We start from the raw sequence: 27,930 nt of genomic DNA, 5'->3' as shown, positions 1-27,930 counted from the left end.
TGCGACTGATTTCTCCCTCCTTCAGAAAGAGATTTACTTTTACATTCTTTTAGAGGTTTTCAGTGTGTGTTAAACGTGTAGAATACAATCATGTTCTACACCCTTTTATGAACTGACAGGAAGCAACTTATGTGCTTGCCTATTGTCATTTGTCAAACTGGCTGGTGAAAATCAAATGCGACACAAACTAAGAAGAAGAAACAGGAGGAAATACATTTATTCTGAAATTTGAAATGTTTTGGTCTGGCCTTGCTAGATATTGATTTTAACATGATCCCTCAATGAAGATATCTGAGCTGTGAGATAGGCCTGAAGGCTCCGGACATCCAGACGCAGACTCTCCGTCTCCGATCTGCATACTTCTGTTCAGTTGTTTACTCTGTCTTTTTCTGTTGCAACATATTTTCAATACTAATCCAAGGTTCACATTAATTTAATATGGTTCTTCCAAAATATTTTACCACCCCTTCTTTGAGAAAGTAAAATCCCGACTGAGACAAACGCTTTCATTTATTTATATAGAATCATCGGATGAAACAAATTTCAGCTGAAATTTTCCTTCATGAAATGACATTACTTTTGAGACTCATTTAATTTTCCATTTGATTTCTTCTTCTTCACTTTACAGTTTAATCACCTCTTTAGTGGCTGCAGAGTCAGAATGGTCTTCTTAGAAAGCTTCAGATTTAACGTAAGTAGAAATGTCCTCCCATAAATCAAAATTAAGATAAATGGTGAATTTCATATGTACATTACATCTGAAAAATGGCCAGCTGTTGCCCATATCTCTTTTATAAATGCATTTCTGTTATAACAACAGGCTGAAAAAGTGCGGAGGTGGGACTCAATGAGGAGGCACAGGACTCTATTTGCAGGGAACAATTGATGAATCGCAAGAAATGGGGCAACATGGTGAAATGCTGAAAACTGGAGGGTACATAAGAGTACCCTTCCAAAGACCTGGGTCACCCTGCTGGCGGTGTCACTCGGGGGTAACACAGGGATCAGAGCAATGCCCCTTCAAGTGCCTGGGAAAGACGACGGGATAGTCACGGATGGGGCACCGTTAGCGTAACGCCCTCAGGAAAGCCATGGGACCGACCACCTGTAATTGCCCTCACGACTCAACACCGTGGAAAAAGAGCCGAAGGAAAACAAGCTCTCCGCTGCCAGCTTTCCACACAAGCGGTGGACTGTGAGGGATAGCAAGGAAATACGAGCTGCGTGCATAATCTGCATGCTTTTGTGTGTGTGTTTGTGATGTGTATGTAGCGGAACGTTGAGTGAGAGCGGGGCAGCAGGACATGGAAAGGGAAAAGAATGAGCAGGGAACCACACGGCCCTCATACGACTCAGTGGTCTTGGCAGAGGAGGTGGGGGGTTGGGGTAGGGGGAGTGTCCAGCAGCAAAGAAGCCCCAACCCCACACTGCGTGATAGGCTGATGGCAGTGAGAGGGGACCTGGTTGGGATAGGAGGCGGAGCTGGCAGGTTCTCAGCCCGCTAGGGGGCTGGAGGCTGATGGACCAGGCCAAGCAGCGCTTCTTATAGGCGAGGTGCACCTCCGGAGCAGCCGTTTCTCCACCGAGCCACCTGAGCTGGGACGGCAGCAGAGTCCCCTGAGCGAGAGGCACCCGCAGCGCCTGGGGGGCCCCACTACAGAAAAGAGCCACCGCTGCTTCGGGCTGCCCGGCTTTCCACCTTCGCATTCAGAAACAGAATAAGTCGAAAAAGCACGTTTCCTTCAGGGGATGGCGAGACAGGGGAGCCGAGGGGGGCCGGTCGGGCCTGGACACGCTGCTGCCGCCGCCTCCATGGCGCTGGGTCTCTTCCTCCTCACCTGGGCTGCCTCTGCCGAGGAGTACGACTACTACAGCTGGCAGTCGGACAACTTCCACACGGGCGGGCGCTTCTACGCGCGGAGGCCGCAGTGCGTGGACATCCCGGCTGACCTGCGGCTCTGCCACGGTGTCGGCTACAAGCGCATGAGGCTGCCCAACCTGCTGGAGCACGAGACCATGCCAGAGGTGCAGCAGCAGGCGGGCAGCTGGGTGCCCCTGTTGGCCAAACGGTGCCACGGTGACACGCAGGTCTTCCTCTGCTCGCTCTTCGCGCCCATCTGCCTGGACCGGCCCATCTATCCGTGCCGCTCGCTGTGCGAGGCCGTGAGGGACAGCTGCGCACCTGTCATGGAGAGCTACGGCTTCCCCTGGCCCGACATGCTCAGGTGCGACAAGTTCCCCATTGACAACGACCTCTGCATCCCCATGCAGTTTGCAGGAAACCCGGCCACGCAGACACCAGGTAGGCGTTTGCAGACGCAGCCCCGCCGACAGCTGCGTGTCAGATGGATGCAATAGAATGAAATAAATACGAATAAGCAGAACACGGTACAGATATGAAAAAATAGATGTGACGTGTCTGATTTCCGAAATATTTCAGAACACCCCTTGCATAAAAACAGCATTCATTTAAATCACACGTAACAGGTTCATGGCATTAGAGCAACTTTTTTGAGTAACTTTAAGTGACGTCACTTATCTGAAATATTTTTAAAGCACTCAGTGGCTGGACTGTGCGACGGATGGTTTGGGTGGCAGTCCCAGGGATATGTGGTGCACAGATGGACTGACAGATGTCCGAAACTTGTGATATTTCACTGAGCACGAATGCCTTACTGTGGATGAGAAGTGCGCTGGCAGGCAGGACGCTCCCCGCCGGCAGCACGCTTCTGATGCGATTCAAATACGGGGCAGATCCAGCGCGCTGCCGCCGGCCTCTGAAATCCTCAGAAAGTTCTGGTGAAAGGAACGGGGAGTTCTGGTAACTTGTCGCGAGGGATGGTGTCCAGATACCGAGGACTGACTTCACCACATATTTACACTGCGGAGGAAAAAGAGCGAAAACAACATGAGCTCATAGGTTCTTTACGAGTCTCTTCATCATGAGTTAATGAAGCATTAATACGAGCTGAAAGCTGTCAAGCAGTCCTAAAAGTAACTGTCCTGTTTGGCAAAACCTAACCAGCAGTAAAATGGACTCGGTGACGTTGCGGGATGTTAGGGAAGGCCAAACGCACGGACTTCGCGAATGTTACAGTTTCGTCTTTCAGCTTTTTCGTTCTTCTGAAAGAAGCCGTGGACGTGAGGAAATTTCTCCTTTTCGGAAACGAATGAACGGCGCTGTAATTTTCGCAACTGCTCTTTAAGAAAAAAAGAAAAAAAGAAAAAAAAAAACGCTTCTTTCAGAATGTGTAAAAAGGTCCCACCCCAGGCTATGCCCCCCTGCTGCCCATCGAAACTTGTTTAAGCAGCAAGGAGGGAGGTTAGTTACCGCAGGTTACTAATTAAACAGGGTTAGGCGAAAATACTGGGGTTCTATGGAATCTGTCTGAAATGGAACCTCCTGGGAGGCCAAATGGACAGACTTGGCTGGATGAGGCAAAGAATGTGGCGCTTTGCAGGAAAAGCAGAGCGAAACGAGACAAAAAATAAAAAGGACTTTCTGTGACATGTCGCATATGCTCATTTGCCCCCACTTGTCACAATTTCAACATGTGCTTGAGCGATATGGAAATGAACAGGAAGAATATGTGTTAAAAAGGCCCGCATTTTATTTCAGGATGTGCGATTATAATTTTATTTTTATTATATTCTTTATGTTACATTTAATAATATGTAATAGGTAAGAGTAGAATATCAAATGCTCACTTCATACTGGAAAGGCATGTGAACCAGGAGGTTAAGTGAGCCGCGTTGATTTGGTGACACACACGGGCTCTTTGCTCCCTCGTCCCGCTGGAACTCTCGCTTGCCCTTGTATGAAGCCGTAAAGCTGTCACCAAATGCGTGGTGGAAACAGCGTTGCTCAGAACTAACAGCGGTAGCAGGTGACATAACACTTAAGGAAATGAACTCACGAGCAGAAGGTTGCAGGTTTGAAATCTCAGAAGGAAGGGAAACCCTAAATCACCTCTATAAACCTCCAGGTCCCAACTTTACAATAATATTATACTCTCAACAAAGGACATTTAACTGTTTGAGCCATTCGGTATTTTAAGGTCATGCAGCAATGCAATATGAAGCCAACGGGTGTCAAAGGCAGCTCTGGTATTTCTAAGAAACAAAAGTTCATATAATATTAAAAAATAATGCTAAGAAGCATAATGACCACAACTGCACAGCTCACTTCACTATGGTGCTGCTGTACTGTTATTTGAGCAAATGGTGACAACCTACCCCCGTTAGCAGCCTACGACAAAATCGTCAGCTAAAGTACCCGGTGCGTCACAGTTTTTGGGCTGTGGCTTTAAATCCCGCTCAGTCTATGCAGAGTTTACATGTATTCATGGAGGTTTCTTTCAAGTGCCCTGGTTTCCTCCCACCATCGAAACACATGCGTTTCATGTGGATTGATATCTCACAGTGTTACATACATTACAATAATAATAATAACTCAAAATTTCACTTGTTAAACAATACTGTTGACGATGGTGAAATAATTTGGATGCACAGCTCTATCCTGAAAAGAAAACGGAAAATTAGCTTGCAAAGGTATTGCACAGGAGGCCAGAAGGTCATGGGTGCTAGTCCCCGTATAGAATCCTGCATAGACATGCTGAAGGTTAACATCAAGTCCTATCCACAAAGGTGATTATAAATGAAAACCACTTGAAGAGCAACCCCCATGAGCTTATGTAGTATTCCTGGAGTAACACACAGGGGTAATCCATGCGGTCCTGTGAGCGGATCTGGTATCTCCCGGACTCCCTTCTGCAGGATATTTCACTTCTGGAAACCCAAAGTGGAACAGGGCAGCGAGCCCGACTTAATTCATTTCATCCCCAGAAATCCCGCTGCTCAAAGAGTCCTGCAGGGTGCGAACATTAACTTTAAATCCTGTGGTTTTGCTGCTGCCACGGTGGATCCAACCAGACAACAGAAAACCAGAAAACTTCTGTTTTTCCTTCATGTGAAAGCGTGTGTGAAGTCAGACGGCGTGTGGGACAGTTAGTGAGATCAATTAGTGAAAAAACAGAAAACGCAGACGTCTGACTGTGATTTGTGGCCCTTCCTCCTCTACTCCTTGTCTGCTGAGGATGACTTTATCGGGACGTGTTCCGATTTGAAGGATTGTCCATGAATGTGAGAACCAAGCCGCTCTAAAGGGCTTTGCTGGGGATTTGGGGAGATGCATGAAACCCGTCAGTGTGGACCGTACATTCAGACACATGTTGGCTTGTTCCATGTAAATCTCCTGCAGGATATTATGTGGCTGCCGTGAAGCTTTGTGCCATCAGTGCTGCTTCAGAGTCTAATATTATAACCTTTGTGCATTAGTAAAAAGATGGGAATTGCACTGAAAGCTGAGGTTCTGCGAAGGGGCTGAAAGGTGGCAGGTTTTTGAAGAGGACGGGACTCGTTTGTCAGGTCAAGACCAGGGGTTCCGGGAAAGCTGGAGGTCACAGCCATCATGTCTGAAGTTGCAGGAGCGCCTATCATACATCACAGATGTGGGGGAGCGGTGAAATGACTTTCTAGAGGTCATTCTTGCCAAAGAACAAGACCGCGCTCTGCTCAAGGGTTCAGCAGCTGGGATTTGACCCTATTGCCCAGCAGCAGACGTAGTCTCAAGAACACTGGATGTTGGGTTTCAAAGCCTCATTAGACCCCCCATCCTGGGCGTAAACAGGACCACAGATGGGTCTAAATGACGAAGCCCATCCTTATCTCCCGGGATGGATGCCATTCCACAGGTCTTCGAAAATGTGGAACATCTGTGCGAGGCCACTTCATGTCATCATTCATTTTTAGCTACTACCAATAGAAAGATGGAGAGTTGTGCAGCGATGACTATGTCACTATTTTTCTTTATCAGGGTATACCACAGCTTTTAGATTTTACAATGGCTTGACAAATTCATAAACTGGGATTCTCTCACATCCCTCCGGTGATAGTAGACAGTGTCACTCAGAGTCTGGTTAACGGGTGTGTGTGTATTAGGAGAGAGAGAAAAAAGCCGAACGGGGGAAAAAAGAAATCGCCCAATCGCCCAAGGTTCAACATCATACTTTAGAGGAGGAAAAGTGTGTACCTCAACGTGTCGACACCTCACCGTGTAAATAATGACAACGTGACAGAAGCACATTTCTCAAAAAATGTTCGTCTTGCGCGTTTTGACCACATGTCCTCACAAACAGCAGCAGGTATCGCAAAGAAAAGTAACACAGACCAGATTTGGTTAGATCTGGCCAAGGATAGAAGTTTCCAAGACCATGGAGACAAAAAAGTATTAAAATGAAGTTCTTTCAAGGTCACAATCTCATTTATTTTTATGATTTGGATTGAATGCAATGTTTGAAGTGTTTTTTTTTTTTTTTGTTGTAATATTAAGTCTTAAAACACGCTTTCAGGTCTTTAGGGTCTTTCCAACTGCAAACAATAGCAGAGCTCCCCGTATGAATTTGCAATCCACCAGGCAATAATCCGGGGTAATAGACATACAGCTCAAATGGAAAACAGGGCCCGTAACATTCAAAGAATGCCTTCTCGCTTCGCCTGCGTTGGCACGGCAACAGCTGGGCGGGCGGCCAGTGGAATACCCCGTGGGTTCGAGAAAAAAACCGCTTTCAGATCCAAATAAGATGTTACAGCTCCAGGCGGATCGCTCGGTTGGGTTCGAATGTCAGGGTCGTTTCCGATGACCGGCTATTGCGACCGTTCGAAGGGTGCTGTACGAGCGCCTTGTGAGCGCTGGGGACCGCGCGCACGAGAAGAAGGTGGGGGTTGTGCTGGAGGGGGTGGATGTGGCGTTCTGTGATGCTGACCTCTGACCTCTCCTGGCTGCCCGTTGGTGTTTGACACAGCAGGGATTCGGGGGGATGACCACTCACACAGACACACACCCTGGAGGACAGGGATGCAAAAGCAGCCCCACCTGAATCCCCCATCCCCCATCCCCTACCGTCATGCTGGAGGCCACATGCGGTAGGGCGTGACGCCTTAGCCACGCACGCTTCCCCAGAATCCGCAGAGGAAACAAACACAGTCGCTATGTTTAACACGTTTCCAAATCACACGTGTCTTTGCATTCTACGCTGAGAGGAGCCCCCCCACCCCCCCCGAGAACCCCCAAAGGCAGCCCGATAGTACTGCACAGATAATGATCAATGAAGTGAAGTTTGGAAACTTGGACAGGGAAAGCAAACTCTCGACAGACCATATTCGAGTTAAACAGGAGGTGAGAACAACACCACAAGCAAATCTAAAAATCCTCCATATGTACCATGTTTTACTTGTACTGACAGTTAGCATTATGACTTAGTCCTATGCGAAAACAGTATAAATGACTCCCTTCTTTAGTGTCTTACTTCACCAGCTTTTTAAATGCTTTGTTTTGTCTCTAGTATGTGTGCTCTGAATGGTTATTAGCTGCTTAAATGTGGAAATGGGGAGTGCAGGACTTTGATGGGAAACCTGTGGGGTTTTCATATTGACTGTGGAGCAACAATCATTATAATGATGAGAGCACCAATGGTCACAATCTGTTGAAGCACAGTTTCTGGGCCCAGAAAGACTATTAGTTTATTATTAAAATGTATGCACTTTTCCACATGGTCACTTGCAATGTTAGCTCTGTACACATAGCTACCTATAATGATTCATCCATTTATACAGCTGCGTAACTTTTACTGTATTAATTCAGAGGAAGTACATTGCCCAAGAAGCCCCACATACATACATACATACATACATACATACATACATACATACATACATACATACATACATACATACAACTAACCAATGTCTACAACCACTTGTCCCGAGTGGAGTTGCGGTGAGCTGGAGCCTACCCAGCAAAGAGGGAGGGGACACACCCTGGACGGGATGCCAGTCTGCCACAAGGTACCCCAAGCAGGGCTTGAACCCCAGACCCCCGGCACTGTGCCCCCCCTACATACATAAATACATACATACATATGCATATAATATATATATGAAATTTATTTTTATGGCAATTTCATATAATTTGTGGACCTCCCTTGAGTCTCTTAATGTCAGTGCAGTCATGAGTGGTCACTGAAGCTCTTACTGGAGCTGCAGATACTGCATATCCACACTGCCGAGAGCAATTAGGATTATACCGATTTAATTATAGAACTTCCCTTTGTAATCCAGCTGAGAAAATTGTTCCAAGAACAGAGTCGATACGTGGGTCGATCTGAGGGTCTTCGGAGAGTGTTACGTGTAACAGCTCTGCGAGGCCAAAGGAGGTGCTTCTGCACGCTAGCTGTCAGAGCTCGGTGCGCACTGTGCACATGTCCCTGATTGTTTGAAAATATGTCATTTATTGAAGAATTTATTACGATTCAGATTTCCATCTGGCTGTGAATAGACACAGGTTTTTACGGCGCTTTTATCCAAAGTGACTCTCGGGTTTTTCGTGTTTGGGCAGCAAGATGGATCACTGGTCTAGTTCAGGCTTAACACGAGGTTCAAAGGTTCAATGCGAGAAGCCGTTCTGGGGACAGCAGCCTTCAGGTTACAAACCCATTTCCTTGAAGGACCGTGCCAGTAGCTGCGCTGAAATCAAGAGGGAAGTTTGGGGCCCATCGGGCTTCTCCCAGCAGTGTGGGTCCCTAATTCTGCCTGACAGACTGATCCTAGGGTGGCTTTTTTCGATTTACCCCACAGCATCAAAAACTCACTGCGACTCACAAAAAACCTCCAAGTGACGACAAGAACGGGGAAACTTGACTAAATTACCCGGTTTGAGCCAAACGCAGCTGACGCGGTGGTTCGGCCTCTTCGGTGTCTAAGTGCGTTTCCTTTTTCCACGTAGTCCTCGCTGAGTTTTAGCACCTTCCGCCTGCGGGATTGTCGCACCCCATTACTGTAAAGCGTAATGTCTGCGAAAAGTAAACTTTTCCCTTCGCGTTCCTACAGCATTAATTTATGCTAGCAGTCAAACACGCAACGAATTGTAACAGGGCTCCCGGCTCGGCCTGTCAGCCAAGGAGGCGTCACGCACCTCACGCAGGAAGCACTCTATTTAATCTGTGCGTGAACAAAATGTTAGCGAAGACTGTAACTCCTTTACCTAATTTCAAGCTGCTATAAACAACGTTCAAAACCATTCCTCATTTTCCATCAGTCCCTACACGCCAGCAAGAGCGCTAAAATTCTTCACCTCCGGCCGCTCGGTCGTTCCACTCACAATGGGTCCGAAATAGAAAGACTGTCAGTTCTTGGTTTTGTCTCCGGTGCGGTAGAACAAACTTCCTCTGTCCCCTCAGAGTTGCTGAATCCCTCCTAGCATTCAGGAAGGGTTTCAAAACCCATCTCTTGTTTACTGTAAATTGTATATTGCTTTGGAGAAAAGCATCTACTGTATGCATAGTTAGAAATGTGAATATTTTTCAGAATTGACCCTGTTTGATAATAATATTTCCTATGGAAGCTAATTATCCTGAAAGTAAAAGTCAGTTTGCTGCACGGGGAAAAGGCTTCCGACATTCTGTTGCGCACAAAGTCCTTTTCCCCAGCTGAAGCTTTGCAGGACAGACACCGAAGAGGTCAAAGGTCACTGCAACATGCCACTCAAGTCATATTCCCACCAGCAGCATAGCACCCACACATACACACACACACACACACACACACACACACATTTTCAGAACCGCTTGTCCCATACAGGGTCACGGAGCCTACCTGGTAACACAGGGCGTAAGGCCGGAGGGGGAGGGGACACACCCAGGATGGGACACCAGTCCATCACAAGGCACCCCAAGCAGGACTCAAACCCCAGACCCACCGGAGAGCAGGACTGCGGTCCAACCCACTGCGCCACCGCACCCCCTGGGAGCATAGCACCCATGATAGTTAATCCACACAAAAATACAGCCAAGATAGAACATTCTAGAGGGGGTCTATTAACCTGGCGAGTACACCGTGTTTAGGTTAAAAAAGGAAATGAATTCTCTTTTTGGGAGATAAACACAAACGTGAATTGACCTCATCGGTAAAACATCTTCAAGCATTGCCTTACCCAGTGATGGCATCTGAAAATGTGTTATAAAACATATTTTGGTTCAAATGACTTTTGAACAGATTTTTTTTTTTTTTTTTTTGCTTTATTATGGACTATTTGTGGAAAACCTAGCGCCTTTTCCACATTTTGACTGAGGAAAATCTGAATAATATGATTGATGAGGTTATAAACAAAATATGCATTTGATGAGGTTATAAACAAAATAACCAGGAGTCCTGTGTATTTGGAAAAACCCCCACACACACCCTTCGCTCTCTTTAGGGACGATCTGACAGCCATCTCAAGCCGCTGCCACCGTGGAACCATTACGCCATAAATAATCGTGATTGTGACTCATGAGAAATTAATATTCATAACACCGCTCGAGTTAATCGCTGAAAGAGAACCATTGTCCTGCTGACGGGTCCATCTTCTGCTGCTGCGAGCGCAGGAGCGAAGCGGACGCAAAGCTCACCGCGGCGGTCACAGGAAAATGAATGGTCATTCAACGCACAGGAAGTAGCTACGAGTTCCTTCCTGTCCCCAAGCGGTTTTGCAACAGACACCCACAGTTTCACCTTCGTGCTTTTCCAGACGTATACGTCAGTTCTTCAGCTGCGTTTCTCTGACTCTTCACCTTCCTGGCGAGGCCTTAATGCTAAGGAGACATGGGGCGACTCAGACCGACCGTGTCTCAAACGTTCTCTTGTCGGGTGGCGGAAACCCAGCATCCGCGTCTGGCAAATCCGTCCCCACCAAGCGCGCACGCACGCACACACACACACACACACACACACACACACACACACACACACACACACACTCTGCGCTGACCCTACCCCGGCCCTTTCCGAAACCGCCCACTCCCTCTGTCAGTGCTGCTCTCTGGCCCGTCATTTTGGCTGACCGCGAGGAGCGTGGCAATGAGAGGGGGCTCTGCTCAAACCCTAGGCCGGCCGGAAGGGGTCACGCTCCCAGGCTGAGGAACCTGCATCGACAGAGGGCAGGTTTGCCAGAGAGGAATGCTCACCGAGTCTTAGCTGACAGTCAAGATGATGGAGAGTTAGTTCCGTGAGCGAGATGAAAAATCGCCGAAGGGAACACGGGCCAAATCTCCGTTCGCTCTCTGCCCAGAAATGCACAATTAATCCGTGCTGCTGCGTTATCAAAAAATATGGGTGAAAAATAGCTCCCTAATGATGGTGAAAAACTTCTGATGTTCCTGCATGAGCCACAGAGATGCCCCAAAGCCCCCAGCATACAGGAAACCACACTCCTCACCATTATAATGTGGTAACAGGTCACGTATGAGATCGTTTTTCTGAAGCTTCAGCAGCTGAAGAAGAATCAGATCGATGCCGATGTTGCATCTGGGGTGCGTTCAACACGGCTGCGCTCGTTCAGCTGTCGTGAGACCGCAAAGTCTGCTCACGAGAGCTACCGACACGCGGCACGCGGCCTTGCGGACGAGCGCGCGAGCAAGTGCGCTGATGTGTAAAGTCTGGGCCGTGCTGTGACATTTCCCCTCTCCGCTCTCTCGTCAGTCTCCAAACCCTGTCCGCCGTGCGACAACGAGCTCAAGGCCGACGCCATCATGGAACATTTCTGCGCCAGCGACTTCGGTAAGGGCCCAGAATAAAGGTCTCCCTCCGCTGTCACTGACTGTGTATGAGCCCGTGTGAAATAATTTGTTTCGTTTTGATACGATGTTGATCTGCGTGGAAAATCAGGTCATTTGCTCAGCTACCTTTGTGCTCTAACTTTAACCGGAATCGGCTGCTTCTGCTACCTTTCTGATGCAAATTATTATTATTCACGCATGTAGCCGACACCCTTGTGCAAGGCAGCACAATGATCGACAAAAGATCGATGCAAGATCCTTCTTCATGAGTCAATCACGACTCATAAAGATGGATCTTTTTACTGTATTAACTCAGGGTAAGTGCCTTGATCAGAGGTACAACAGCAGGAGCGAGATTTGACATAGTACTCTAGTACCGGTTGTAGTACCCTTGAGCAAGGTACTTACCCTAAATTGCTCCAGTACAACAAAAACATAATTACCCAGCTATATAGATTGGTAAATAAGTACTTGCACATTACAAGTCACTTTGGAAAAAAGTGTCAACTAAATGAATAAATGTAATGTAAATGTTCTAACATGGGCCATTTAATTGGTGATGCTGTTAACCACTGCGCCACCTGCTGGACCAAATGACTGTGCTTTTAAGTTGTATATATTATTATGAATCATAATGTATTATAAATAGTACATCTTAATATTTCTACATTGATAAAGTACATTATTGTGCATATGTATATTTAAAATACCTGTTTTTCGAGGCTCCACATCGAATACTGCTTGGATGAACAAAGGCACACTCGGTGCTGAGATAAAGCCGTCCGAGGGAACGTTCGCAACGGGGGGTGTGTTAATAGTGGGGGGGTCAATGCTTTATTTGCTAACAAAGTCGATCCATCACCAGCTGAAGGTGAGGATGTTTCTCTGATTGAGGGATTTACTTAGATGTTAATATTCAACACCCCATAAACTAGTGCACAAAAAAGCTGGCCAGGAGAAACAATGCGTGCACTCTGTGACTGCTTTACAAATTCCACGGAGCAGGCTTGGCTGTTGAGAGCATTTACCACGGTGAACTCCCTGCCAGTCGGTGACCGCTGATAGCTGGCCTGGCCGCTCTTGAAAGGCCGTATCAATTAAAAACAGTTGTGAAGCTGTTCCCTGGCCAGTCCCCCACAACTACCTCCCCCTCTCCCAACCCAGAGAGAATGAGGTCCCAGGCACACATGTGCTGTTATAGTTTCCATCTCCGCAGTTCCTTGGTTGCTTGGACTTCACTTCGGCATAAAGCTGACAAATTACTGAAATCGGCAGGAGGGGGATGGGGAGGTCGTGAACTTTGTCACACACACTGGTATGTATTTGCAAAGTCTGGAAAAACGGGTGCAAGAGCATTATTTGTCTGAAATATATTTTGCATGTGAGAAGGCCTGTGAGAGTTTCACCACATTATTCCGAAAATAAAAAGAATGACTTTTTTGTGAGTCACACCAAGAATTAGAGTTTGAGGGTTTTGGCCTCCATCCATATCAATGGACGCAAGCAGAAACTACACTGACATCAGATGCTTTCTTTCTTTTACAGAATCAAAGGGTAGGCGTTATGAAAAATAACATCTATGCAGGAGCCAAGATGTAGCTCTTTGTTCCAATTAGCTCTTATTCCTCTATTATGACGAAAAAAAAAGCAGTCACAATAGGTCACCGAGAACTGGGAGATGGGTCAGAGCCCGTTCTTTCCGTGAATCAGACAGTCTCTCCTACGTGACAAAATGCGTCAGAGTAACAGGGCCAAAATATTTCAATTACTTAAGGTAACACATTGGCTCCATCAAGTTACACATTTTCAAAGATAAAAACATTTCCAGTTTGTTTGTAATTGCGTTTTCTTATTGCCTGGTGTTCCTGCTTGTTGGTCCTCGGAAGCCCTGTGTCAACGGTGACACGTTTATGGGATGAATCAGAGAAAAATCGGTGTTGGATAGGAGTTTGTGGAGACCATACGGTTTTGTTTCTCAGAAATTTAAAACTTATTTTAATTTTAATGTAATCTACCGTTAAAATATTTAAATTTTTAAGGTGTGTAACAGCTATAGCTCACTTTTTTTTTTTGTTTTTTTTTTTTACAAAACTGAAGGAGCAAATCTTTCAAAAGAAGTTTGTATCACTAAGCACTTTTATTGATTTTGACATAGTAGTAAAAGAAATTTTAGAGGTACAAATTAACCAAGTTAAGAAGACACTTCCAGTCCCATTTGTGCTTGTAAGTTGAGGATCCACTGAACTTTGATGACTAAAGCTTAATGGAAAATGGGAAAGGAATGTCCAGAATCCTGAAGAGGCATACACCGAATATGTCTGTTGAGCAAAAATAAACGTGCTATACGATAAGACCCCGAAGGAAAAAATTTGAGTTTTATGATGAGTTTTATCCCTGCTTACGCACCATTTGCCCTTTGAGATTATTTGAGAAATCTTAGGTAATGCTCCTCAGAAAGGTCTTTGGGACCGAATCACAGAAATTTAGATGTCGCTGCTTGTAAAAACAGCATTTACTGGTGGCAGTGAAATAAATGCAGGGTGATGAGAAACAGTGGCATTTCCAAGCCTACCAAAAAATGAACAAGCTATTTAAACAGGAACAAAATAAAATACACAGATACAGCGGTTCATCGTATAGGAGTCCAGATTAGATGTACTTCAAAGGCTCTTTCTGCTGCTTCTGTTTATCACTTAGGCCCTCATTCTGAGGTTTAGAAATATGCACAGATTTAAGTATTTTCCATTAGATATTAAAGCGTCGTGTTTTTTCAACAGCCGCCTCTGCAGCTGGAAAGGAATTTCTCAGAAAAGCTTTACTCCAGACATCCTTTCAGTGTGACTTGTAGCATGACTGTAGCACACAACACACAAAAGAAAACTGGTATTGAGCCGGACTATAGATGTGGGGGAGGGAAACGTGCGGAATCATTAATTACGGTTCCTTCATCTTTCCGTCTCCCTCGAGCACCCGTGTGAAGTTACAGCCAGGAGTGTCGTCTACGGTTAGCTTGGGACTTGCGGTGCTTCATCAATATTTAACGTCACCCTTTGATGGAGGAGCTGTGGTGCGGTTCTCCCTCCGCAGGCCGGGAACACTGAACTACCGCCGCTGCAGTAAAGCTGTAATTAGCGTGTAACATGATTCGAGCTGTAGGCATGAGGTCGGCTCACGACACAAGAAAAAAAAGTCATAGAGCGTTTTTCCAAGACCTGCCAGCCTCTCACACCGTGGTGGTAGTGCGGGAAGGAGAGTGAATGAATCCCAGCTTAAAAGCAGGAGGTTAAGCAGTGGTTGCTGCAGTGGACTGTGAGACTGCCAAGTATGATTTCATTAAGATCACTGAGTCTCTTCACACGATGTGCAAAGTTTGTGCTTTTGTGAGAAACGTTAATAGTCAGCCGTGTATTTACGTATCCAGGCATTGCACTCAGCTGATTTCATTAATGCATTAACTTGTGGTTTGGGTAAATCATTTATATTTCAGAAGCCAGCCCTTTTAAAATCTAAGTTAGGGATGTGCTGTGGAAAACACTCAAGGATCTGGGATTTTAATATGAATAACTACATTGTTTTTGCTGGATCCGTGTCAAAGCACACGGCTCGCCCGGTCGTGCACGAACGATGAATCGCGTGTGAAGGCCTCTGGCCGACAATGGGGCAGAGGAGAGGAATCGACTTTGAAGCTGCTGACTTTGAGCTGAATCACTCTGGGTTCCATGAAATGATAGCAGCCGATTTCGTGCTTGCTTATTTGCATGTCTATGCATGGTTGTTTTGCACGGGTGATGAATCGTCGCCTTTCCCGGCAGTGCCACTGTCGCCGTCACCATTGGTTTTGGGGCTGGGATTCTGGGAAGGCCCAGGCATGCTTGGATGAACCTTCCTAACTTCTCCTCTAAACAGGCCTTCATGTTTACGCTGGCAATATTCCTCCTATTGCCCCCAGTGTCAGCTTGAAGTCAGGTTGGAAGCAGACAGACTAAGGTTTAGGGTGATGTGTCGCATCACAGTTATGGATGAAAAATTGGCTGGAACAGCAGCCCTCTCCGTCACTTCCTTTCGTTTCATAATTGTATTACCCGATGTTTGATGTTTAGACTTAGACCAGACCATCAGGGCGTGCTAAAATGGTATCTTGCCTTCTGGTAATATTCCACTAGCTGATGTCTGTCTACACTTCACAAATTAGAAGAATTAGAGCCACCTCGGGTAACCGATGCTCCTCTCAAGAGGTGTAAAACTCATCTGAGACAGGTGTGCACAATGAGAGCACCAGACTGCAATGGGGGAAAATCTTTAGACCTAACCCTTAGAGTTATTTCCTAGGAAAGGAATGTGTCACACAGCAAGTGCTTCTGTTGCTCGGGTGGGGGTGACAATGCTAAGGTACCTCTCTGATTTTCGTGTCTCTCTGCTTGTTTTTCTCCTCTGCTGGCAGCCCTGAAGATGAAAATCAAGGAGGTGAAGAAGGAGAAGGGTGACCGCAAACTCATTGCGGCTCAGAAGAAGAAGAAGGTCCTGAAGACAGGTGCCCTGCGCAAGCGAGACCTGAAGAAGCTCGTCCTGTACATCAAGAATGGCGCCGAGTGCCCGTGCGCACAGCTCGACAACCTCGCGGGCAGCTACCTCATCATGGGTCGCCGAGTGGACCAGCAGCTGCTCCTCATGGCCATCCACAAGTGGGACAAGAGGAGCCGTGAGCTGCGCTTTGCTGTCAAGCAAATGAAGTCACACCAGTGCCCCACCTACCACAGCGTCTTCCAGTGACCCTGCCTGTCCCCGGGGCCATGCCCCAAAGGGCTCCGGAATTTTCTCCGTAAGCGCAAACTGCTATTCTACCGAGATTGTAAAACTGAAACAGCGTTGATGATCGAGGACTGTAGTCACAACTTTTTATCTTCCAGATGTAGAAACAAACCTCCTACGTGGGGTGTGGCGGGATCCTCCAAGACTCCTCCTTCTTTTTACTTAACCATAAACATGTATACTCTTACAGGTACATTATATAGTCCTTTTTGGTGGTAAAACGACATCATCGGATTGTTTTCTAGGATAGTTATGAGGACTGTGGCACTGTGCACAATGAGGGGTTGGGAAGATTTGCAAATAGTCATGCCATGTAAGGGCATTGGGGAAGTTAAACTGATAATAAAGGAACAGTTCAAATGAGGTGAGGATAAGAGCAAGGGTCATGACCTTGCTGATGCCGCAGAGCAGACCTCATCGTACTGACAAAAAAATGGGAATGTCACTTCTTGAGGTCCATAATGTTTAAAAAAACCAAATGGATGAACCATAGCTCTTCTCTCCTTGACGCAGAAAAAAATACTGTCCAACGTATATATATCCTGAAGAAAGCAGACTTTCAAGTGGAGCTCCATGAAAAGTTCAGAGGTGAAGGGTGAGAGTCCTTGAGAACAGCGAGCCCTGGAGGCTGGCATTCGGCAAGCAATGCATCCATCCTGGGAGACGGCAGATATGGACTCTGACCGCCAGCTCTGTTATGACATTATGGCCTTTGTTTCAATATAACTTCAATCATCTTTTTATTTTACTAAGTTTTTATCATCATTTCCTTAAAATTTTGTCCAGGATGCAAACCAAATTTGTTAGTTTAGCTTCCATCTTCACTGTTGCTGTAATAAATCGCGAGACTTTTATGTGCGTAACTGCCTGTTTCTGAAAATCAATTAACTTGTAAGTAGTATTGAAAATATGTTACTGGCCTTTTCCATTTGTAAAAAAAATAAAACATACGTGAGATTTTTATACAGAATGACAACTAAATTTGTGCAATAATTTAAATCTGGAAATATTTCCACATACAATTGTCAAGGAAAGGGGGGGTGGGGTGGGGTGGGGTGGGGTGGGGGGGGGGTGCAGCAGGTTTGGCTGCGGCCTGCTCTGTGGTGGGTCTGTGGTTCGAGTCCTGCTTGGGGTGCCTTGTGGTAAACTGGTGTCCTGTGTGTGTCCCCTCCAGGGACAAGCAGTTGTTGTCTGTGTGTTTTCACTGAAATCAGTGAAACAACCACGCAAATCTCTTTTTCAAACAATGCTGTTCTTTTACTTTACAGATTTGATTGGGGATAATCAATGAGCAAAGAGAGACTGAGTTCTGAATAAGTGTTACTTCAAGGTTATGATTAAGGTTAAAATGAGACTTGTACTAATTGAAGGCACCATCCTGAAAAGATGCTGGGAAAAATCTAACCCTATAACTGAATGTGCTAAGTAGCTCTAAGAAGGTAGCAAATCAGAATGAGTCGCACCCCAGGATTACCAGGATATCCAATTAGGTTCTGGCATCTGAGAGCGGATCACCATGATATGAGGCAGGCAGGCAGAGATTATTCCAGTCTTGGACATCTCTACTAGGCTGACTGACCACCTCCTTCAACTGAAGAGATCTCTAGAAAATTGGACAATTCCATCGTCTTCATTGATGTTCGTTGGGTTATAGAGCACCTAAACTATGGAATAGTCTACCAGTGACTGTCAGAAATGCCCCATCGGTATGTCTTCAGATCCAGACTAAAGACTTAGATGTTCACTCAGGCATTCTACCTCGAAATGTAATTCCAATTGGCTGGGTTTGTTTTTCCCACCTCTATACCAATGGAAATTAAATTTACTTGTTTAAGTTACAAATTACTATTTCTTCTTGTTGAGCATCGACTCCCTACATAAGACCTGAGGATGCCGGCCGGCGGTCACAGACGCATCCCCCATGCGGACCGAAGATGATGACCAACTGCCATGATGGACGAGACGTACGATGCCGAGCTGGGGATTTAAGATACCATACGGCAACAATATCATTATTACTTGTAAACTGGCTTAGAACTGTTAGTTAATGTAGAATTCCCAGGAGAGGTTGCTGGTCCTTGGACCCCCAGAGGTTTTTTTCTCCCTCGATTTTCAGTTGGGAGTTTTTGTTCCTTCCCTCCGTGGCCAGTAGGTATACTTTCAGCTCTATAAAAGCATTATATTATGATAGTCGGTAGTCAGCTGTCTTCTTTGTTTCTTATCTGATGTATTTGTTTTCCTTGCCTTATGCCCGTGTCTATGCGCTCAGTGTCACTGCGTGAGAGGAGCACTCTATAAAAATAAGTTGAATTGAACTGAATTGGTTAAGAGCCTAGGGGTAACAATCAGCTGGAGTGTGCATTTCTCGAAACCCATTAAAACCATAACTTAGTCCTGCAGATATGTCCTGCACAACATCAATAGAATCTGCTGTTCTCTTACAATACACTGTATGGAGCTCCTGGTCAAAGCCATGCTGACATCCTGCTTAGACTACTGCAACTGCCTGGTTTGGTCTTATGGACTCCACCATCAAGTCTCTCCTGTTGATCCAGAATGATGCTGTACAAGTTGTGTTTGACCTACCAAAACTTTCCCATGTATCTCCTCTCCTTGTCCTCCTCCACTGGCTTCTTCTAGCTGCCAGTGTCAAAATCAACACCTTTGTTACATCCAACAAGGCAGTCAAAGGATTGGCACCTTGATACCTACAAGACCTGATCGTTCACTACATACCAGCAGGAGCACTGTGCTCCTCCACCTCTGGCTGCTTGGTGCTCCCACACGTGAGGACAAAAACTGAAAGTCTGTAGGTTCTCAGTTTTGGTTCTGAGGTGATGGAATGAACAACCTCTGTCCCTCATAAATGCCAAATCTTAAATCTTACGACTCATCCGTTTCGGACCCTCTTCTCTGCTGATCTCCTACTACTAGCTCTATAAACTTGCATCACACCATCAGTCACCTTTGAATTTCTTATCAACTATATATGCAGCTACCCCAGTTTTATGTACTGGCAAAAACATTGGTATTGGATAAACTGACTATGAAAATTATGTGCCTGCATCTATAGTATCTCTCTGTCTGGCTGTTCAGTCTTGTTTACCCTGAGCTGTATGTCACTTCGGAGAGAAGTATCTGCTAATTGAATAAATGTAAATGTAAATGTAAACATAAGTCACCAGTTTTGGCCTTAGAGACTCACCCTATAGACCATCAGGCATGTGTGGGAAAAGGCAGGCAGCGGTCTCCACCACTAATCCAGCTTCCAAAAACCACTGGGGCAGGACTGGCCAAGAAGTCCAGAGTTCACTGTGCAGAGCCTGCAATACGGAGGACGCCTTTAAAGTCTTCAGCTGCTGTGATGTGGACGCTCTAGTGAGAAGTACCCAGGGCTGAGCTGCAGAACAGCTGGAATCATGTCAGCGTGTGGGTCTCTGCTTTCAGAGCGGAGGTTCAACACTAATACTGCTAATCCCGTCCACCGAACCCCATGCGGCAGATAAACCCAAAGCAATATAAAACCCTGAACCAGAACCGTTCATCTCATCATAAACTAGAATCTGCCTGACCTGTTTTCTCTCACAAATCCTCATTAAGGAAGCATCACCATAGCAACACCTGGCCTCCGGATTCAAATAACATACTTATGACCACAGTTCATATAACACGCAAGATTTTAACTCCATAATCGCTAAGGGGCTTCAATATTAGCAGTGCTGCACCTGCAAAAACTATTTTACAGGGCTCTACACGTTCACACCTGTGTGTAACTTGGTTCTGACATGTGGTGGAGGTTGATGTAAACCTCTTGAGTGTGGCTGACCAGAGCGAGGCAATACCTCTGAGTGCCTCTCATCAAACGGACAGGCCCCAGTGGGGGCCTCCGGCCTGCGTCCAAGCACCTCTTTAAAGGTCACTTAGTGGCGGGTAATGAGGGCGTGACAACGGGCGGCATGGAGGGAGAACAGGGATGCCCATTGTGTGAGACAGCACTGTATGAAAGGAGCCGCAGCGAGCGCCCTCGAAAGGTCACTCAGATTCCCTGTCAACCCCTCTGTACCTGCTGACCGCTTCGGCCCAGGCTGCTCGTTCTAGTCTCCGACTCCTTATCAACAGCATCTCTTGGCTGCGTCCCACAGCGGCTGCAAAGGCCTCTTTGTCTGCAGTTATTTCGGTCATTATTTTCTGAGAAAACTCATTGCCGATGCTGTGATAACATCCTGTCTCTATCCATTACAGCCCATCGTTTCGCAGGTGCGGTTGCTGGTGGTGGCGGACTCTCCCCCAGCGCCAGCTCCTCCAGCATCGAGGTCATGCGATGTGAGATGGAGGGATGGGAAAAGGTCAGAGAAGGGAACTGCAGAATCCAGTGGTGGCTTCAAAAAGTGGTTGAGGAACCAGGGAACAGATGATGCTTGGTGAGGATTACCCTGCTGCATAAATGAGTAAATAAGTGTAAGTACCTTGACACTGTAAGTCATTTTAAAGAAAAGCATGAGCTAAATGAGTGAATGTAAAGTATACAACAGTAAAACCAGATAAATATGTTGTTAGTCCAGCAGTGATTTGGGACCATGCCCCCTTGCTAATTCAAAACCATGGCTCCTGCTCCATTCAGTTGAGGCTCCTTAAAGTTGGCATGTGGTGCCTTTTTAGTGCAACTCTTCCTGGGCTTTAGTGCCTGTATTTTATTTTAACATTTATTTTTGTGCAGCATGCTGTTATCATAACATGAAATAAGTAAGAGAAAAAAACATTAATGAATGTTTACGAACCATCGTGGGTCTTGTTGATGCTCCACCCAGAATGATGAAATCATGCACAGCCACAAAAATTCAGGTTCAGCAAGGGGAGGCAAACAAAAAGAAAACAAAACAAAACCTTTCAAAATTAACAAAAGGCCAAAATTTCATGGATTATCCAAAAGGCCTTACATGTTGCACACTCTACTTGTTTAAGTTGTGGTATGTTTGTAACTCAGAATATTCTGGAAGTACCTTGCTCAAGGGTTCCACACCACAGAAACTGAACTAGGGGCTTTATAGTTATAGATCAGGGAAGCAGTCAGCATACTGTAGTGGGAAGTCAAAAGACCTGGGTTCAAATTCCTGCTCCTACTGTAGTACCCTTGATCAAAATACTAATCCTGAGTTGATTGAGAAAAAATTACACAGCTGTATAAATTAGAAAATAATTATAAGTAGCTTAGTCTACAAACATGATGTCACATTACAGAGAAATGTCAGGAAAATAAATGAATGTAAATTTCAGTCCCTTTACTGCAATGTGACCTGCTTTCAGCTGCAGGAAAGAGTGTCAGTTGAGAAACAGATTGTGAACTCATAACCAGACTCACAATGGTCTCTCAGAACACCTGCTTAATGTATCTCAACAGTCATGTCTGAGTTCTCATTTCCACAAAGTGGGACTGAAAAGACGAGCGAGCAAACTCAACGTGACGTTAAGTGTTCCTTTCCTCCGCTCCCATCCGCCCCGGTGGCTAATTGTTCTTTCGTCTCGCTCGCATCCTGATGAGTTCAGCTTGGGTGAAGAGTAAAAGTACAAAGACACGAAGCAGGAGCTGAGCAAACTTCTGTAAAGAAGCGTGACGAAAAAGGACCAAAATGAGGCCTTTAGTCATGTTATTACTGAGCATTTCCATATTCCGGACCTACAGGCTGTGTGAATAGAAAAGGGACCAACTTGAGGTGAAGGACCCATGTTGAGTTTTTTCATTATACTCTTGACATTTTGCTGCAGTTACAGCTTTGTCAGACAGCCTGTTCACACAGACAAAGCACCTTGAGATGTCCTCACAATATTCCTACAATATCTCAGGCCTGAGCACTTTAAGCCTGAAAATCCCTGGACTCAACAGTCTGAGTTGTTAATGAAAATCTGTGCTTAGAGAAAGCTCAGATGTCCAAAAAGTATCCAGATTTTTAAACCTTTAAAAAGTCCTAACAGAACATGCTTCAGACCAGGCAGCTTCTAAAAACCCCAAAGACCCATCTGGTGGCCTTCCAGTAGACATCTGTCAGCAGTTTCGCTTATGTGGAGAGATATCGCTTGTTCTCCGGCATTATTTGGGTTGTGGAAAAATGAGAAGACACAAGGTATTTGTGCATTTTTTGTTCTCAGTGTGGGTTTCAGATAATTCACGTACGTCGTCAGCTACCTTTCTTAGGGACAGATGACTTTCCTTCTCCAGCTTGATTGCGGCCTGTAACTCCAATTAGCAAAGCACTGATCTGAGCCAACGATGCTGGAAAGCAAAGCAGACAAAGTGAGATTCCTGGGTGGCCACGTAAAAAAAAAAAAAAAAAAAAACGGCTCCAATTTCAGAATAAAATTACGTTAAAACAAAGAATTGTTTTTTTGTAAATTAACACAATCCTGGATGTTTTCACAGAAGTAGTTTTTACCCACAGTTCACATATGTATGTATGTCCATACATTTTGCCCGCGTAGGGTACTGCTTTTTCACAAGCTTCCAAAAGACCCCAAAACGTTCAAAACCTTGGGAAGTCAAAATAAGTCTTTAGTAAACAGACAAATCTGTATTTATATGATGAGTCTCACCTACATCTAGAAAACACTCTAACAGTCACACATGCCACACAGACAAAACTTCTCACAGCAGTAATCCAGAATGGTACGGAATGAGTTATTTGACCTACCAAAGCATTGCCATGCATCTAAACTCGTCGTCTCTTTCCACTGACTGCCTGTAGCTGCTCAAATCAAGGTCAACCCCCTGGTTACGGCCTACAAGATTGTCAAAGAATATGCAGCTTGCTCACAAAGGTTCAAAACCAAAAGCCTGTGGGTTTTTGGTTTTGGTCCCGATGCAGTGGAACAAATTCCCTCTGTCCTTCAGAGCTGCTGAATCCCTCCCTTCCTCTTTTTGAGAAGGGTCTGAAAACCCATCTATTTCTGACCCGTTTCTCTCCTGATCTCCTGACAGCTACATTCATTTGTAACATACCAAATACCATGATCTATGCCATGTGTATTTGCTATCTGACTCCCTCATCTGCAGACAGCGACTTAAGCGATGTGAAAAAGCAACGTGTGGTATCGGACAACAGTCTGCGCTTGAATAACCCTGTGTCTGCGTCTAAAGCTTTTCGTCTGTTGCTGAATGACCTTTTGTTTACTCTGAGCTGTAGGAAGCTTTGGAGAAAAACATTTGCTTAATGAGTGAACGTAAATGTAATTAAGGTTCTCATACCAGTCTGTGACATCTTCTCATTTAAAGACCACCAGACAGTGAGAGAACAAATTGACTTTCACAGCAAAAAATGTTATAAGTGCTGAGTGCTACACAAGTAGACGCTTGTAGCAACTGGAACAAACCGACAAATGCGCCACTGTGGCGTGAGAAGAAAATGAACCGATGTCTGGTTAAGGCCCTTTTTAATGCAGACCTCCAGAAACAAAGACCCTGGGAGTTGGTCCATGAGGGTCCTGCGGTGGGAGGATCTCCACTGAGCAGTGATAAGTGCGGAAAACGCCCCCAAGAGCAGACACGCACATGCACACACACTTGGCTGCACAGGAACCGAGAAGAGCTATTGTGCACCGAAAGAAAGGCAGGCTGCACCCACAAGGCTCTATTGAGTCGGTTCTTGAGCTGCCAGTTGATGAAGAAGAGGGTTTTGGTTAGAGAAGCAGGACGAGCTGGAGAGATAGAGGGGGAGGGTTAGACACCCTGAAGAACTGACGTTTGGTTTCTGAATCCTCCGAGACCCCTGGGACAACACCACTGATGAGTGGCAGACATTGTCTCAATACAAGGGACATTGGGTGGTCAGCCTAAATTCTAGACATCTATCAATATTAACTAGCTGATGCATTTATGCAGAGCTACTGGCAAAAAAATGTAATTTTGAAAACTTTAGTCATTCATACAGCTGGGTATCAGTTCAGGTTTGGGTCCCTCATGACAAAACTTAAAATTCTGTGGCCTCTTCCACATAACTCTCTTTAACTCCCATATGTTTCCTATGTTTATCATTCAAAGATGGTAAAACGAGGTTAGAATGTGAATGACCATGTCAGAAGGTGCAGTGCTGTGTGGTATTGATTAGAGGACATTTCAGTGCCCCTGATCTTGGAGCACTTCCACGCCGCCGTTTTTAACTGACGGCCTGAAACTGCTGAACCTGCTGGACATGAAACACAAATTGTTTGTGGAAAATCAAGTCAGTCATTTCCTTTAAAATAGTTAAGATGACTGTCATTCATATGTAACTCAGTTCAAGTTCTGTCATGAATTTGTTTTGATCACCCCCAGTTATTTTCAGGGTACGGCAACAAATCTACTCAACTTTGCCTTGATGAACATTTGGATTAGACCACAATCAGCGATTAATGACTCAATCACAATGTTAGTAGAAAATACATTATTATACACCATAATGTTTTCTTTGTTTTTTTTACATATGCTAGAGTGTAAAATTAAAAACAAACTTTTTTTAATATGCAAATATGCATTTATACACTGAACCGAGACATTAATCTCAATCTATCATGGATTGTTTAAATTTGTCCAGTTGGACTACTGGGGTCAATCGAGACCCTTAGCCACCCATTTCTCCATTATGGATGGGAAGCGCAGGGTCTTACCCCTAGCCAAGGTCGACTGGCAAAGACACGGGGGCTGACCTCGTCATTAAAGCCCATGTGTTTTGGTGGCTGGGGGTCATGAACCATGCCCTTGAGCAGGTGGGGTTTAAAGGGGGGGGAGAGGTGCAGTGCCTAGACATGTAGAGGCCAATTGTGGAGGACTTCAGCCTCCATCACGTCAACCTCCGCTCTTCAGCTGAGCAGTCAGGCTTGTTAATGGGGGCCAAGGGGGCCAGCCAGACCCTCCAGGGTTTTCTAAAGCATTTCATTCGCTGCCAAAGGAGAACCCTTGACAAAATGAAGCTATTCTGTGTCATTGTTTGGTGGGAATGGTGAGTCCTTGCAGCCCTCCCTCCTCTGCCTTTCTCACTTGGGGTTCCCATGTGGAGAATGCAGGGGTGGTTTTGGGGTTGGCTATGGGGCGGGGGAGCAAAGACAAAGCATCTTTAAAGGGGAATTTGGGAAGAGTCTGATTTGCCGGTAGGAATTGGGGTCAATGGGGCTCCCTGCTCCTCCCTCCTCCAACCTCCCTCAACCAGACCCCTGCCCCCTACTAGCTCTACGAAGTCTCACCCTTTTCTGCTCAGCTCCATATCTACAGCTTTCAGGGCTGTAAAAAAAAAAAAAGCCTGAGATCCTGGGAGTAAAACACCCCCGACCACCCCATATGGGACACAAGGTGTTCACAAGGAAGTGGGTTTCCTGTGATCTTTGGCTGACATACAACTGCTTGCTGTTAAGGGCCATTGAGTGGATGTTGACTCTTAGTGACCACATGTATAGAGTGCCTCCAGAAAGTTCGGTCCTACACTTGTGCTCTTAGTATTGAAAGAGGTATGTCCATTGTCACGGAGATTAAGTCCACCCATGTAGTTGTTTACCGTCCTCTTTCCGTCTTCCTCCAACTTTTCCATGCACCACTGTCTTTTCCAGAGAATCCAGGCTTCTCATAACTTGTACAAAGTATGACTTGCTCAGCCTTATCATATGTGCTTCCAATGTGAGTTCTGGTTAAATTTGATCTAAGATCCATCTGTTTGTTCTTCAGGACAACTATGGCATCCTTACCCTGTTGGCTGGGTAAAATAAACTCCTTTATGCTCACTGACCCGGAAACCAAAGAAACAAAATGTACACCACTTTCTTAGGTGTGGGAATCAGCTGTCATTTTAAAAATTAATGGAGAACATCTCTTTTTGGCTCAAGGGTTTATATACAATAAGCTCTGGGGCAAAGTTAAAACTGAAAAAGTTTCAATGTAACAATGCAGTTTTCTTGTTTAAATTAGCATGATCAATATCATTGCTATAATTTTGTTCCTTAGTTCACATTTTTATACAAAGACATACAATTCAGGTGAAGAATGCTCAAAAGCATAAAAGAAAGACTCAATCTCCTTGGAGAATCAACCAATTCAGACCTACAAAGTCCAAAAAAGCTGTTCCGGTTACTGTGGGACACAGTGAATCCTGAAAACCATTGCTGTTTATCCATCTGAAGATTGAATGAAAATACTGTTCAAAGACTAAGTGCTGTGTAGAGATCTATCACAGAGAACCAAATCTGACATGGAATGAATTTAGAAATCAGTGGGACTCTCGATAAAGTCTCTCCTTCATGCCTCTGCCATGTTGCTGGCTTCTGGCAATACCCGTGTAAATCGATAAATCACACTAACCCTGCTGATCATCCTGCCAGTTCTCCGCCATGGCGTCTGGTTATGGCCTTCCATGGACTGCACATGTGTTCTCTGCTGTAGCCCTGTGTGATTTCTCTAGCGGAACAATGCAGCCCAGTTTCCTGACTCTGGTGTTTGCCATCCGTTGTCATATAAACGGCAGTGGGCAGGGGTTAGGAAGACAGGATTAAAGGATTTGGCTCGACTCTGGGGCAGTAACAGCCACAGGAAAAGCCTGACCTTCCAGGAGCTCTGTCTATTGCATTTTATATACACTAGACTTCATCCTTTTGAGAAGAGGGATCCTGGGATGGGGGGGGGGGGGGGGACAGTGAGGACTACTGATTTGAAAGACTTTAAAATGTTTGTAATTTTTATATTTTTGTTACATCGACGTAATACATTTTGTTTCAGCGAAGAAAAGCCATAACAAGTCATCCTGAAAGACAACCGTGGCCTGTAGGTTGTTTTTTTGGTAAGGGTTTATGTTATATTGATGTAACTGTCCAAGGCATAAAACAGAGACAGATGTCTGGCAAGGGAACAGAAAACAATTTAAAAGGAATAAAGAATGGAAAATTAACTTTCAGTTGAACAAATAAAGTAGAAAATTGTAGATATTGCCCAGGCGGAGTTTGGGGGGTGGATGGTTTTTGGCCCAGCGTCCTGTCGGCTACGCACTGGACGCTGCTGTTGCACACCTGTCAGCAGGGGTTCTTTCATCAGCATAGCCTCCATCTTCTTCTCACTTTGTAATTATCAGCTCCACCCTTCTCCATTGTTCAGGGAGGACAATCGGGCATTTCAAGGTGAACAGCAGCTGAGTCACGAGGTGGGGAAGGGGGCAACCCTGCTATGTGTCAAACCAATAAATGGACATGGTCCCATTACAGCATCCATTGCAAGGTCTCTCTTCAACTCTGATAATGACTTTGCCTCCAAAGACCCCATTCCTGGATTTGAACTGGGCCAGCTTTCCCAACAACAACTGCAGCATGCTTTGTTGGCTCTTGAAAGTTCACAGGCCTTGACAAGAGGCAATTTGTACTCCTTGTGGAGTGGCCACCCAGCCCGGTTAACAACTTGAGAAGGGGCAAAATTCAGGAGCAGAGGCAGGCCAGTGACTGTGATGCACTCCCAGAGGCACCTTGTGCACAA

General features: G+C 45.5%; 1 protein-coding gene across 1 annotated transcript; it reads left to right on the top strand.

Moving 5' to 3' along the window:
- The first annotated feature begins 1,542 nt into the window (after positions 1-1,542).
- Positions 1,543-16,470, top strand: LOC108933663 (secreted frizzled-related protein 5). Its single transcript, XM_018750856.2, has 3 exons — positions 1,543-2,302; positions 11,575-11,652; positions 16,093-16,470. The coding sequence occupies exons 1-3, from the start codon at positions 1,750-1,752 to the stop codon at positions 16,419-16,421; spliced, it is 960 nt and encodes a 319-aa protein (XP_018606372.2). The 5' UTR covers positions 1,543-1,749; the 3' UTR covers positions 16,422-16,470.
- Positions 16,471-27,930: the final 11,460 nt, after the last annotated feature.

This window comes from Scleropages formosus, chromosome 16 (genome assembly GCF_900964775.1).
Source record: "Scleropages formosus chromosome 16, fSclFor1.1, whole genome shotgun sequence".
Classification (NCBI taxonomy): domain Eukaryota; kingdom Metazoa; phylum Chordata; class Actinopteri; order Osteoglossiformes; family Osteoglossidae; genus Scleropages; species Scleropages formosus.
This window is presented reverse-complemented; position numbering and strand designations above follow the sequence as displayed.